Genomic DNA, 15,430 nt, shown 5'->3' on the forward strand with positions numbered 1-15,430 from the left:
ATCTCATTTGGTCCTCACAACAACCCAAGGAAAGAGAAAGGAACAAAGATTTATAGAATGCCTACTATGTGCTAAGCATTATCTCATATGCTCTTCACGACAGTCCTGTGAGGCAAGTGCTATTATTTTCCTCATTTTGTAGTCAAAGAAACTGAAGTAGACAGAAGTTAAGTGAATTACCCAGGGTTGCACAGTTAATGTCTGAGGCTGGATTTGAACTCAGGTCTTCTTGACTCTGAGCCCAGTTCTCTATCTCCTGTACCATTTGTCCAGGGTTATTGTACAGCCAGTATGGGTCAGAAGTGGGATTTGAACCTACTGATGTAAAATAACCCTGGAAAGGTCCGGGGTGGGGGGAGATTAGATTGTGAAGGGATTTAAAGGTGCCAAGCTGAAGAATGTATATGCTGTTCTGGAGGTGATAAAGAGCCACTGAAGACTGTTCAGCCAAGGAGTGATTTGGTTAGACTGTGCAGCTGTGTAGACCGGAGGAGGAAGGAAACAGGGACACCAATTAGGGGAACGGGCATGGGGGTCTAAGTGAGTGAGATGACCTGGGCCATGAATATGGAGGTTCTGGGGAGGAGGCAGGGAGGATGCTGAGGCCGCACCAGGGCCACCAGAAGGTTGGCAGTGCCTTCAGTGGAAATCATGGTGTTTGAAAGAAAAGCAGGTCCAGGGAGCAAGATAGTTTTAAGTTCCCATTTGATATAGGTTCTTTTAGGGCCCCAAAAGGTTTTTTAGTTTTTCTGGGCCTGGAACTTAGTATAGTGTTTTTTGTATAGAGTAGGTACTTAGTGTCGGCTGAATGAATGAATGAACGAACGAATGAATGGAGGCAGCTCCAATATGACTTCACACACAGCATCACTTTGCTCGACATCTCTATCTCAAATCCTGTTAAAGAGAAATTATTTATCTGAAGGGGACCTTAAATGATAACATTAAATAATTATTAAACAAAACTGAGTAACTATTAATCATTTCATGTTATTAAACCCTTCACAGGGTTATTATGAAGATCAAATGAGATAATATATGTAAAGTGATTTGCAAAGCTTCAAGTATTATAAATGTGAATTATTATTAAAGAATAATTCAATGATTCAATAATAGTTATTAAATATTATTTAGTGATTATGAAATGATATGTAATTATTATCAAATAACACTTGATGATAGTTATTACATGATATTTAAGAACAGCCTTTTTTTTTTTTTTTTTGTGGGGCAATGGGGGTTAAGTGACTTGCCCAGGGTCACACAGCTAGTAAGTGTCAAGTGTCTGAGGCCGGATTTGAACTCGGGAATTCCTGAATCCAGGGCCGGTGCTTTATCCACTGTGCCACCTAGCTGCCCAAGAACAGCCATTATTAAATAGTTATAATAAGAGGGCCTTCTGGTCCACACGCTCAGAACTCCAATGTCATCGACCACGATGAGGTTGATTCCTCAAACAGAATCGCTCCATCCTTGGTCTTGAGCCAAGACCCACATTGGTTGCCCCTCTCCCACATAGACACATATTATGATCTTCTTCACAGAACTGGGGACCAGGTTGGGAGAGAAGCCCTCACTATGTTTAGAGTCAAGAGAACCCAGGTTTGAATCCTACCTCCAACACTTATTAGCTATGTGACCCCTACTGGTCACTTAGAGTTTCTGATTTCTCATTTTCTTCATCTGTAAAATAGAGAAATTAATAACATCCACCCCAAGGAATTTGCAGCTAGGTGGCACAGTGGATAAAGTGCCAGGCCTCGAGTCAGGAAGACTCATCTTCTTGAGTTCAAATTCGACCTCAGATACTTACTAGCTGTGTGACTCTGGGCAAGTCACTTAACCCTGTTTGCCTCAGTTTCCTTATCTATAAAATGAGTTGGAGAAGGAAATGGCAAATCACTCCAGTACCTTTGCCAAGAAAACCCCAAAGAGTCCAATGGGACTGAACAACAAAGGATTGTTCTGTGTGTCAAATGAGATATCATAGAGAAAGCACTCAGCAAACCTGTAAGTGCTCTATAAATGTGAGCTAGTATTATTATAATTCCTGACCAGCTCACTGAGTTACCCAGAACAATAGAGCAGTCTTTGGGGCAGGATCATTCATTGGCACTAGGAGTTATCTGGACCAATCCCTTGGCCACTGAGCCTTTCCTCTTGCTATTTGAGACGGCCTGGTATAGGTCCTCTCCTGGAAACAAACTCCCGTATCCTGTCCTGGCAGCCAGCTGTCGTGCCCAAATAGTACTGTCAGTCAGGAAGTCCTTTCTTATCTCTAACCTAAATCCCTCCTTCTGTAATGGAATCACGCTTCCTCTTCATCTGCCCCCATTGGAAACAGAGAAGAGTTTGTTAACTTTCTCCACCTCGAGGGAGGGAACAGTTACGAATCAAAGTCTGAGTGTGTCCTTAAGTTGGGTTTCATTTGGTTTTTAAAAATTTGATCAAACATGATCAAATTCACTCTTGGAGCATTAGGGGAAAACCTTCCAGCTAAGCCCAGCTTGGTGACCACCTTGCTTGCATGAGGACAGGCCTCTCACCCTGGGGCTGCTGGCCTAAGTTGTGACCGCTGTGGCTCAGCCCTTTGTGGGAAGGATTTCCTCCAGTCTTGGGGAGCCCAGGAAGTCCTAGCAGTGTGATCAGGAACCCCCCTCCCACACACACTTTAAGAAACCCCTACCTTGGCCCCCCCCCCTCCCTGTTTTCCTTTCTACAACCTGCCTTTCAATATTTGAGCCCTGGCTTAAGACTTTGAAACCACCCATCTCAACAAAAACCATTATAATGATGAAGTAACCGCTGATATATATATATATATATATATGGGGGGGGTGGCAGTTGGGGTTAAGTGACTTGCCTAGGGTCACACAGCTAGTAAGTGTTAAGTGTCTGAGGCCACATTTGAACTCAGGTCTTCCTGACTCCAGGGCCAGTGCTCTATCCACTGCGCCACCTAGCTGCCCCACTGCTGATATTCTTACAGAGCACTTCATTTCCATTGGCTCATTTCATCCCCAAAGAGTTCTGGGTAAGAAGATCTGGGGTCATAGCCAAGCTTTGCTACTCCCTGGCCTAACAGTCTTGGGCAAGTGGTTTCCTAGCTCTGGGCCTCGGTTTCCTTCTCTGTAAAATGAGACCCTGATGACTTCTAAGGTCTCTTCCAGCTCCCAATATGGTCATAAGAACCATGGTGGATCCTTACAGGTTACCAATGAGGAGATGATGGCTCAGAGAGGTTTAATGAGTTACCCTGTGGGTTACTTACTGTAGCTAATTAGTATCAGAGTTGGTATTCAAACCCAAGGCTCGGCTGACTGTGCTCTCTCCTCTATAGTTTTTTGTCCTTGCTGCTTGAAGAAATCTCCAGTTCTGTACCCCGACGATGTCTCTAAAACTCTTCCGCTGGCCGTTGGCCACCCAGGTCCCCTGCTCCCGCTCCTCTCCCTCTTTCCTTTCCCCCTCTGCCAACACACAGTCAAGCCTCAGTGTCTCTTTTTTGGAGCTTGTTCATGGGGGGAAGGAGTATAAGAAATTTAGAGCCAGGAGGAGCTGGGTTCAAGTTGAGTCTCAGACACAGACTTGCTTTGTGACCCTGGCGAAGTCATTAAACCTCTCTGTGGTTTGGGCAACTCCCCCAAATGCTTAGTTTTTATTAGGAGTTTTCCACCCCAGGGAGTTCCCTATATCTATGAAATCACAGGTCTGGTCCCTATACCTGCCCTACCCCAAGAGGGAATGTAAGGATTGGGACTAAAGAAACGTAGTGAGTGTGGGCTGAGTGACTTGAGCATTTAGCGACTCTGAGGAGAATTCCCTCCTCTAGAACCTCCCTGAACTGACTCCCCTCCCGACATAGCCCCTCAGCCCTCAGATGCACAACGCCCAACCTCTCAGGTCGACCTCAAGGGATCCACCAAGTAAGATTGATTAATAAACTAATAAGCATCCACCAAGCGCTTACTCCTAGGTATCAGTCACTGTGCTAAGCCTGAGAGACAAAGAAAGGGCAAAAACTTGGTCCTGCCCTCTATCTGGGAGCTTCCATTCTACCGAAGCAGGAGGTATGCAAATGTCACTACCCAGTAGCTGTGTTCTGAATGGATGGACAGGAACCAGAAAGGAGAAGGCAGTGGGGGACAGGGGCCCAGCTTCAGAGTTTCTCTTCGTTCCTTCTGTTTGTCTAGCTGTCCAAGCCAGATAAGGTATCCATCCCCGAACGCTACGTGGACTTGGAGCCCGAGGAGCCACTCAGCCTGGAAGAGTTAGAGGCAAGGTTCCGCAAAGCTGAGAAGATCCGCAACCTCCTCACCCGCTCGAGGTCAGCCCCTCATCCTGAACCCCCTCATCCTCATGCCCGATCCCAACCACATACTGATAATGTATCAGGTCAGGCAAGCATCGGGGGTGCATGCCCATCTCTATATCTTCCCAACATGGAGGATTGCCTTGGGGGACTTGTTCAAGTGTCTCTGGGTCTGGGGAGGCTCTTCCTACAGAACACCCACGTGAGCAGATCCTCCCAAAGAGGAGAATCATTGGCTCCCTACCATGTTGCCAAACAGGGCCCCATTAGCCAATTTCGGAGAAGTTGACCCCTAAGGCAGGAATTATTTTGTCTAAAAAACTTCATGAAACCAACCATCTATGTGTGGAAGGATTGGGATGGTGGTGGTGATGGTGATCATGGTAATGATAGCAATCTTTTTTTTTTTTTTTTTTTTTAGTGAGGCAATTGGGGTTAAGTGACTTGCCCAGGGTCACACAGCTAGTAAGTGTTAAGTGTCTGAGGTTGGATTTGAACTCAGGTCCTCCTGACTCCAGGGCCCATGCTCTATCCACTGCGCCACCTAGCTGCCCAGTAATGATAGCAATCTTATGGTTTACAGGGCACTTTACGTACATGATCTCATCTGATCCCCCTAACACCCTGTGATTATCTCCATTTTGCAGATGGGCAAACTAAGATTCAAGAGAGTTTAAGCTACTTGCCTAGGGTCACACAGTTAATGGCAGAGGTAGGATTTTAATCCAGGCCTCCCTGACTCCAGGCCCAGCCTCCATCTTCTATGCCATCTTGGTCTCTACAGATGTCCCTGGAGGGGGGATGCCCCCATCAGTGAGGTCATAGTCCTTTTGAAGCATCATCATCATTTCTCTGACATCGACTTGAAATGACCTGCTAGGTCCTGCAGGAATTCAGAGACAGAACCCAGATGATAACTGTTGATAAATAATAGTGCTTTAAAGTTTGCATAGCAGTTTGTATACATTATTTCATTTTATCTTCACACGATGGGGGCTCATGCCATAACTGAGAATTGGCCTCAAAGCCAAAAAAGATCTAGGTTCGAGTCCCACCTCTGTTTCATATTGGTTACGTGACCCTGGGCAAGTCATTTATCCTCTCAGTGATCTAGGCAACTCTCTAAGACTTTAGATTTCAGAGATGTGGCTGACCTGTTAGGGTAGAAGGTGTTTCCTCACCTGGGAGTTTAGGTCTACCAATCCAGTCCCTGTCCCTTTACTCAAGCCTCACAGCAGCCCTGTGAAGTAGGTACTATTAATATTCCCATTTTATAGATGAGGAAACTGAGTCTTAAGTGACTGGCCAGATGTGAACTAGCTGTATAGGCAGAAGACCTGGGTTCAAATCCTGCCGCTGATACTATCCATATGACCACTATTCCATAATACCATGGATTATACTGGTGCTTTTTGGTTCTCTAAATATACTGAGCGTGTTTTTGGAGGGGACATAAGTGTGTCAGGTGGAGGATGCAGAATAAGGGGTCCACCCTGGCTGCCCAAGTTTAGGGCCCATGTATAAAGCTAGTTGCCTTGCTGCCCTATCCATTTCCTGGAAGGATCTGGGTATAGGGAGAGAGGGCTGTCCTTGTTCTCATAAGCTGTTCTCGGGTGGGTGACCTTTCTTTCTCGACTTCCAGCATGCACAACTTGCAGCCTCTGACCACCCAGGACAAACACCGCTCGGCCGATCTTGACTCCCAGCTTCAGGAACAAGAACGCATCTTCCACATCTCCCACACCCTGGCTTCTGAAGCCTCCCAGCGAAGCAAGCAGGTGGCAGGTAAGCCTTGCCGCTTCCCGTCCCAAGGGACCGCTTGCGGCCAGGTCCCTTTCTGAGCTCTGGGAAGTGAATGGCCACATTGCCTTCTCACATGTCACCACCACTCACACTGTATCCAGGACACCCTCTCTTGGAGGCAGTGAGTCTCTGGCTGGGTTGCACTCCCCCAGGGACATGAGGTTCATGCCAAGAGAGGATTCATTTCTTTACAAGCGGCAAGAAGACACTGTCCTAGACCAGACTCTCAGTCCCGAGGAGAAAGAAGTAATTAAGTGACACGTATGCCCATCTCAAGTGTTGGTGGTGTAGGGTTGTTTTGCAGGGGGAGTTGGGGAGTGGGGAAGGGGACTCTGGTTGGGTGGGATGGCGGCACTTTTCAACCTCTTATGGAGGTTGTCAGCATGTCAGTTTTGCTCTCAAAAGAAGGATTTAAAACTGAGTTCTGTCTCTGGGGCCATCAGGGTGAACTATGGGATTTTATGCTTATGATGAATAAACTGGAGAGACAGTTTTCTGAGATGCTTTGCTGGGGCTAAGTAGGAGGAGGTCAGGCTAGCCCTCCCTGGGCCCCAAAAGTGGGCTTCCTGCCCATCTGTCCACAGGTGCCCATCCAGTCATAATGTCCCCAACCAGGTACCTCCTGACTTTCCACTAAGGCTGAGTTTTTCTAGTTTTTTAGCTTCCTGTCTACAGTGGTTGCCAAGGCAGTGCTTTTGGACTGATTGTATAAACCAGGGCTGTCAAACATGCAGCAACATTGTGGGCGGCAGCACACTTGAAGCTGGGGCCAGATTCGGATGTAATTGGGAAATGTTTAACAAAATATGTAAAAATATAATAGAACATACATGAAGTCAATATGTGTTTTTCTAAACCAATGTGGCCCAGAGAGGGATCCTTAGATATGGTTTAGTAGACCCTATTTCTATTTGAGTTTGACCCCTTTCCTACCCCAATGTACTCATGATGAGGTGAGAAATTATTTCAGAAGTAAAATTGACTTTTCCCTAGGAAGGGTTCCACTGTTCTGAATGTTGTTAAGCTCCTCAAATACTCTTTGGCCAGAAATGGGGCCTCTTTCTTCATGGGAGCTGAGCACTTGGGGAAAGGATAGCACCCAGAAAGTCTTAGGGGCTCTTACATCTTCCTGGGTTTCCGGAGAGACAGAGCCTGGGAGGAGATTGTACACTTTAGGACACTGGGGTCATTCAGCATTGGGCATCTCTGTCCTCAGGACTGAAGTCCCCAGCGGCACTGCCCTCATCCAGTGTCCCAGCCGTCATGGCCTAGAGTGGATTTTGACAAGTAAAGGAAAGATTTCTTTAGTGATTACTGGGATCTTTTTCAGTGGGTTTCTTGGGAAGCCAGTGTAGACAGCCTCCAGACTGATGAGAGGATGAGGAGAACCTGTGCATTGCTGGAGACTTGTCCTCTGGGCCTTGGGAGAGGCTGGTGATGGGCAGAGAGGCAAGAGTATAGCATCCTAGAATCTCAGAATTAGAAGGGACTGTGTATCTGTGCCAATCCCCTGTTTGAGCAGACATCCCCTCTGTGAGATTTCTACCACTTATGTGGAACCCGCAGCAGCCCGTTGGGGTTTCAAACAGTTTTAATTGTTTTTTTATTTGTTTGTTTGTTTTGTTATGCGGAGCAATGAGGGTTAAGTGGCTTGCCCAGGGTCACACAGCTAGTAAATGTCAAGTGTCTGAGTGCAGATTTGAACTCAGGTCCTCCTGAATCCAGGGCCAGTGCTTTTATCCACTGCGCCACCTAGCTGCCCCCAGCAGTTTTAATTGTTAAGAAATTCTCTCTTACATTGAGCCAAAATCTGCTCCTTGGTCTGCCCTTTGAGGACAACCAGGTTAATCCCTCTTCCCCAGAAGGACAGTGATCAGTCCCCTCAAGTTTTTTCTCCAGGTCAGTGAGGTGTGATCCAGGAGGTCCCCCAAAACCATTGCCAGGGATCTGTGAGGTCAAAACTAAATTCACAATACTACTAAGATGTTTTGCTTTCTAATATGGTAAACATCGATAGATATAACCCGTGTAAACAAAACCTCTTGCATAATATGGAAGGGTTCTGAAAAAATTTTTAAGAGTATAAAGGGATTGTGAGACCCCAAAATTTGAGAATCACTGCTCTAGTTTGTTCAATGGATTCTGGTATGGGGCCTAGTTGAAGGCTAGTCCTTTTAGTAGCTGAATTGGCTTCTTCTTGACATGTTCCAGTTTGTCGATCTTCATCCCAAATTGTGGTACCCAGAAGTGAATATAATCTTCAAGGAATGATCTGATGATGGAAACAGAGAGCCAACTCCCTATTTGTAATCCCCACCTACATTGGGCTTTGGGTCCCCTAAAACCCCCTGATCTTTTTCATATGAACCTCATTATCCATAGTTGGGTTTTTTTAGAACTTGACCTTATATTTATTCCTATTAAATTTCATTCTATTAGATTCGACTCATCCTTCTAGAATTTTTTGTTAAGGATCCCAATTAGCGATCCTTCCTCAACTTAGTTCAACTTGGGCACTGCTATGCGCAAGGCACAGGGCTTGGTGTCGAGGCATGATAAAGACAAATGTAAACAAGGAATTACATTGAGTCACTGGCATCATTGGCAAATTTGACAACCACTGTGTGGGGGCCAAATTTAATATATGAAGAGTTAATTGGGTGGCCATTAATTCCTGGATCTAAGTAATGGGCACAGTGTTGAGCAACCTAAGGACTGTATCCTTTGATGTGACTGTTCTCTGTCCTGGTGCAAACCCCTTCCCAGCTAGGACCTTCCAGGTGACTGTGGTACCTGAAATCATGCAGGTCTCCATTTGAGTCCAAAGTCTTTACTTGGACGGAAATTCAGGCTGGAGAGAGATCTTTGCATAGCCTCAGATCCCATTAGGTATAGGGGCAGTGGGGAGGAACTTGGTTGTTGAGTCATTGAGCTTTCAGTCCACTACAACCCCCAAATTTTTCCACTGGAACCCTATGTACTTGCATAGTTGTTTTTTTTCTAACCCAAATATAGGACTTTACACTTATTTCCTATTAAATTTCATTTTATTCAGATTTGGCCAAAAATACTCAGGTTTCTCATCACCCTAGGCCAGGGGGCCATGCCTTTCCCAACTTCGTGGTTTTAGCCCAGGCCTGCCTACATCTAATTTGTTTTTCCTAACATATACTCCCACACCACTGCCTCATTCTCTTCCCAGTGCTGTAAAGCCCACAACAGCCCCTAGGCTATTAGGTTCAAGAGGTCTGAGGCAGGCTTAGAAGGCCAACTCTGGGACTAATTATGAGAAAGACTGGGGTGAGGGCTTCTTCATGGAAATTCCTTTACTGAAGGGACTTTGTATTTTCTCTCTGGCCTATGCTTGCTCTTACTCTGAATATTTGCCACACGTTTAATTTTAAAACCTGGTCATTGCCCGCTTGGACCCAGGCTGGTACATTCCAGAGGAGAATCTCCAAATCAGAGAACAGAAGTGTTCTGCCATCTTCCCTGCATGTGATTTGCTGCCCCTGTCTTCTGCTACCTTCAGGGCTTCAAGACCCCAGAGGACCCTGGGCTTCCCCCTAGATGGGGCTAGCCTTGGGGAAAGACCACCTGCTTCAGTGTTCTTCCCCACCACCCCCTTAATGCCCTGAGATTTGAGGCTGGGTGGCCTTGGGGAGTTCACCTCCCCTACCCTTCTGGTTCCTGCTGCCCTCCCACACCAGGTGTTTGGGGTGTTTGGCTGATTGCTGGGGACTTGTGTCGACAGTTTGTGTCAATCCTATGTCTAACACGCTGCTTAATTCCTGTGTGATTCTGTCTAGCTCAACAGTCGGCCTTGCTGTACAAGGGCCTCCCCTCACCTTCTGTACCACAGCCCCCCTTAAGCAATGGATTTCACTACACGTTTGTCTAAGCACCTTCCAAGTAAGCACTAATGACTTCGTCCGCTTGGCGTGCCTGGCTTGCCTTCTTTGGTGCCTCTGTTCTGGATGCTTCATTGCCCTGCCATGGGGAGCATGCCTCTTCCTAGATGCTTCTCCTTGAAGTAGTGAGTGGTTGGGAGCCAGGCTTCTCTCCCAATGACATACACTCATTTCTGTCAACTTTGTCTAAACTGTAGCTGGGAGAGGAAGTTTCAGTTCAATTTAGTTGCCTCTCCTTACCTAAGCTGTGTGTTTGGGTGAGTCCCTTAACCTTGCCAAGCTTTAGTTTAAAACACAAACAAAAAAACCACACACACACACACACACACACAAATAAACCCCCCAAACCCCAGAAAAAATAAGAGATGCTAATCCCAGACCTGGAAACCCCATAGGGTTGTTGTCATGGAGATCAAATGATTCAGTAGCAGAGAAAAACACTTTGAAAACTATGAGGGAAAACATCTCTCCATCCTCTGGGACCAAGATTCGTCACAGAATCTGAGTTCAAAGGGAATCTGGTGACTTGTCCAGCCTCATCCGTGCCTGAAAAGGAATTGCAATAGACTCAACTAGGTGCTATATAAATGGGAAAGGCTGTTGGTATCTTACTGCACGATGCAATCAGATAGCTATGAACTGGCTCTTTACCCCCTAGAAAACTCTAGAAACTCTCATCTCATCTATTCCCCCGTAAACTAGGTTCTAGTTCATAACCAGATGCCTGAGGCTAACAGGCCCAACAGCCAGATTAGATTGCTCAGAGGACAGTTCCTTGTTGTTGCTTTTGTTTTTGGGGGGAAGGAGATGTTAGATTTCTGCCTCGTGGATTGATTTATACCTAGGAGGCTCAAAATGGAAGGCAGCATTGGCAGCTATCTAATCTCCCTCTCTCATTTTACAGAGAAGGAAACTGAGGCCTGGAGAGATGAAGTGATGGCCCAACCAAGATCACAACATACTTTCTTTACTCCCAGATTTAGATTCTTGAAGCTGAAAAGGACATTTGAGATTGTCCGCACCCATTTTCGAGATGAGCAAACTGAGGCATAGTGGGGTTAAGAGACTGGCCCAAGGTCACACAGATGGCTAGTGGCAGTGGCATAACTTAGAAGCTAGTCTCTTGATATCTTTTCATCTTTGTCTTCACCCTTCCTCCCCCTCAAGTCATAGCTCTAATCCTGGGGCCAACGTTTCTGGAATTACCCAGAAATCGTGAGGAGCCAGGCTAGGAGGGAGTCTGGGATTCACAGCCATGGACTAGCGGCCCCTGGGAGCCCTCGTGCAGTCCCTCTGCTTGTGTGACCCATCATGTTGCTATAACCACTGACCCTTGTGAGCCCTGCGCAACTGTTGTGTGTGTGTGTGTGTGTGTGTGTGTGTGTGTGTGTGTGTGTGTACGAGCACATGTGCCCACATTCACAGACATGCTTCTCGCCCTGCTCATGTGCCCTGTTCTTCAGTCTGCAGGCCGATGGCGTTGACTGCTGCTCGGCTCCTAATTGTCCTCTGTTTTACTTTGTGCCAGCCCAAGCTGTAACTGACCAGTGACCCGTGTCCCGAAGAGAGGTCTGGAGCTGAGAGCCCATGGAGCCAACACCCTTGGAGAAGATCACTTACTTTTCCCAAAGGAAATTCCAAGAACCTTGGGAAAGGTTTTCTGAAGGGGAGGACAAGAGAGGAGAAGGGACACACTCCCCCCCCCCCAACAATCCTGTGAATGAATTACTGTAGACTAGTCACACACTCACACACACACACACACACACACACACACACACCCCACTTTTGTTTTAGTTCTGACTTTTATAAATGTATAAAAAGGCACTTTTAATACATGCTGTAAAATACTGACACTATTTTAGAAACAATATATTTTTTAACAATCTCAAGGGCTGAGTGGATGGAAAGGTATTTATACAGATGTGGCAGGGTTAGGGGGGAGACACACACACACACACACACACACACGAGGTTCAGTTACACATTTGGGGGCGGGGCAGGAGAGAGAGGAGAGGACATGAAATCACCAATCACCACCGACTCTTAAAAAAGCATATTATGCTTGAGATGAACCTAGGTGAGAATTTAGCTTGAGAATGGCTTCCCCAGAGCATGAGTCAAAAGACAACAGGGATTCTGCTGGGAGGAAGGAGCTGACCATCCCTCCTACTGTCTCACTGGAGCCAAGGATTCCTATCCTGCCTTGACTATGTCATTTATGTTTAGCATTGTTAACAGCAGCCCCAGGCGCTAGCTGCCCCTTGGTCAGAGGTGTGCAGAGGCTGGATTCTGACCATCTTGCCACCTTTTGGCAATGTATACACTTACAGCGTATGGACCTTTGGAAGGAATTGGGTCTTCTACCAGAATTCTTTTTAAAAATCACTTGTAAGAAATAAATGAATAAAATTTGGAAATAGCAAATGGAGAGAGAGAAAGAGAAGCGATTCAAGCCATGTAGTAAGCAATAACTGAACCCACATCTTGATTTTCTCTTCAGTTGTCTTCAAATGCAAGATATGGCTTGCTGGACTGTCAAGTGAGTCCAGAAGGGCCTTTGATGTCCATTTTCCTGCAGAAACTTGGTTTCCTACAGAAATAAAAGAGTGACACACCAGGACTTTACATTGAGTGGCCAGCCCCAAAAGAGGAGGAGGGAGTGGGTCACCAAGATGTTTGCAGTGTTTTGCAAGACTTTTAACGTGTTCCAGTTATGTTTTCCTGCATTGAAAAAAAAAATGTTTAAAAAAATCTAGCGAGTGGAACTGCAAGTTACTGATTAATATAAAAATTCCTATTGTTTTTTGACTCTATTCAGAAAAAAATTATTCTTAAATCTATTTAGAAGACAGTCTATTTTTAACTCACTCCAGTTACTGCCAGTGTCAACTTCATAACACTTGCCAAAATAAAATGGTTTTATTTTTGCCTTTATAAAAAATTTTGTTGAAAAAAAAAGGAAATGAATATTTTGCAAGAAAAAGTTAATTTAAATAAAAGTGTAATGGTTTGCAAAAAAAAAAAAAAGTATGTACAGATTAAAATATTAACCAGACACATTTCCTGGCTCTTTCTGGGAATCCTGGTAAATGGCTGTTAATGGATTTTTCCACATATTTTGAAATCTGCTCTGGCAGCCCCGAGTTATGTGTGCCTCCCATATGCTTTGACTCAGACTTGGAGAGTACCCACCACCCCCCACTCCCAGCAATTTCTTGATATTTGGTTTAATAAGAAATTGGGAAGGGGGGTGAGAGGTGTAGGAAAAACACATGTGTTTCCAGAGTTCAACTGGTCGTTCTGCAGCTGTTGAGCCACTCTGAGGACAGGCTCTTTTCAGTTAGGAGAAGCAGGGCTCACTCCAGACCCCGTCCTGGAGGCCCATTTCAGGGACGCAGCTCCCAGGTCTAACAACACTGAAGGCCGGGGTCATACAGAACAGCTTTAGCTTGTGATTCAGGCCACAACAAAAGCAAACAAAAATCCCATTCTGTCTCAAGTGATGCCCTTTAAAATTTTTTCTTTTTGGTTTGCATTCCCCAAATGCTTCAGTAACAAGGTGTCATGAAATGTTAAAGGACGATCATTCCCAAGATGAACACCAGTGCTTCAAAGTGACTTTCCAACTATTTGAAGTGGAGAGATTAGATTCCAAGGTGTTTAATAAACTCAGGACGTTGCTCTCTTAGGCCTCTGAGCTAAGCCTGGAAAAAAAAAAAAATAGAAGTAAGCCTGGCTTCGAGAGTCACTCTTGGTGATGTCTCTGTAACCAAAATCCAAAGCAAGTTTTAAAGAAGAAACTCAGGAGATGAAACCACTCCCCAAACCACACTTTTCATTGCCATCATTGGTATTTCTAATGTTCTTGAGCCCTCTGCTGGCAACTCATCGGATACAAACCCAGGGCGGGGATCTGTCTGCCCTTCTTTCTTCCTTTCTCCTCTCTCTCCCTTTCTTCCTCTTGACTGCCTCTTCTCTCTTCCCCTCATCCTCTCTTCTTTCTCTCTCTCCCTTCTCTCCCCTCTGCTACCTATTTTTCTTCTCTCTCTCTTCCCCCTTCCCCCTTCCCTCTTCCTCTGTCTCCTTTCTCCTTCTTTTTTCCCCTTCTCTTCCCCTCTCTCTCTTCCTCTCATCCCCTTCTCTCTCCTCTCCCTTTTCTCCCCCCTTTTTTCATCCCCCGCCCTTTCTCTCCCCTTTTCCCTCTTTCTTCATCTCCCATTCTCTCCTCTCCTTTTCCCCTCTTCTTCCCTCCCCCCTTTTCTCCTCCCCTCTCTTCTCTTCCTCTCTTTATTCCTTGCTTGACCCTGACTTTTTCTGTTTTTAGCTGTCAGCATCCTCTGTGCTTTGCACATTCAGGGACAAAGTGGTACCTATGGTCATGTGAATTACTGTCCACATTTTAGCCAATTAGTTCAGTGATTTGACTCTGCCTCAAGGAATGTGTGTGTGTGTGTGTGTGTGTGTGTGTGTGTGTGTGTGTGTGTGTGTGTGTGTGTGCGCGTGTGTGCATGTATATATACAAACGTATATTTTTATATGTGTATGTATGTATATTTTTAGGGTGATCCTAAAGATTCCCTTTGGGCCAGTGGCCATTATCAGGCCCCAGCCATTAGCAAATGCTTTCATTATAGTCTTGTTTACAATTGTTGGAAAGGCTAATTAATCATTTATTAATTTAAGCAGGATTATGCCTTCCTGCCCACTGTCATTCTATGAAAATCCAGTTGAGATTGGGTCTTTGGCAAGAGAATGAAAGACATGCCCACTGAGAAAATTTAAGGGTGCTGCATTTTAACAATCAATGAAAACTGTAATCAACCTAAAGAAACCTCAGGTAAAACAAACGATTCCAGCTGATGACAACTGTGAAACTATGGTTCCAGTCAATGAGTTGGTTATAGTCACTGCCTGGGTAACAACAGGAGCTTAGGTTTGGTCCTTAGCAAGACCAAAATCTGGAATGGCTTGAAAGTGGATGATTTCATCAGTCACCAGAAATAAAGACCCCAAATGGAAAAGTAATCGCTTTGCCTGATCTTTCTCCCCTCCCCTCCAGGCAATGAGGGTTAAGTGACTTGCCCAGGATCACATAGCTAGCAAGTGTCTGAGGCTGAATTTGAACTCAGATCCTCCCTAATCCAGGGCCTGTGCTTTACCTACAATGCCACCTAGCTGCCCCCTTTGCCTGATCTTCTACCCTACTGTGTTGAAATAAAGAGTTCCTCAACCCATAATGGGCATTTGTTATGTATGCACACAAATTCCAACCATATCACTTGCTTTTTATAGTAATCCCTTTTTCTTTACTCTGCTGTCCTGTCAGATACTGGGTAGCCAGATATTAGCTCAGCTCTTGGGTTTGAAGGCTGTATGTTGGGCTTCTCAGGGATTCCCAACTCCT

At 45.5% G+C, this 15,430-nt stretch overlaps 1 protein-coding gene across 8 annotated transcripts in view; it reads left to right on the plus strand.

Moving 5' to 3' along the window:
• Window positions 1-13,059, plus strand: part of PLEKHA7 (pleckstrin homology domain containing A7) — a 264,352-nt gene extending 251,293 nt beyond the window's left edge. For 6 of the 8 annotated variants that reach the window (XM_043972486.1, XM_043972494.1, XM_043972485.1 and 3 more), the window contains 4 exons: window positions 4,191-4,324; window positions 5,952-6,094; window positions 9,922-10,024; window positions 11,552-13,059. In XM_043972486.1, the coding sequence (XP_043828421.1) occupies window positions 4,191-4,324; window positions 5,952-6,094; window positions 9,922-10,013 (369 nt within the window). In that variant the 3' untranslated portion in view covers window positions 10,014-10,024; window positions 11,552-13,059. The remainder of the gene's footprint in view (window positions 1-4,190; window positions 4,325-5,951; window positions 6,095-9,921; window positions 10,025-11,551) is intronic. The other 2 variants (XM_043972487.1, XM_043972495.1) reach the window with 1 other exon arrangement.
• Window positions 13,060-15,430: the final 2,371 nt, after the last annotated feature.

This window comes from Dromiciops gliroides, chromosome 6, assembly GCF_019393635.1.
Source record: "Dromiciops gliroides isolate mDroGli1 chromosome 6, mDroGli1.pri, whole genome shotgun sequence".
NCBI lineage: Eukaryota > Metazoa > Chordata > Mammalia > Microbiotheria > Microbiotheriidae > Dromiciops > Dromiciops gliroides.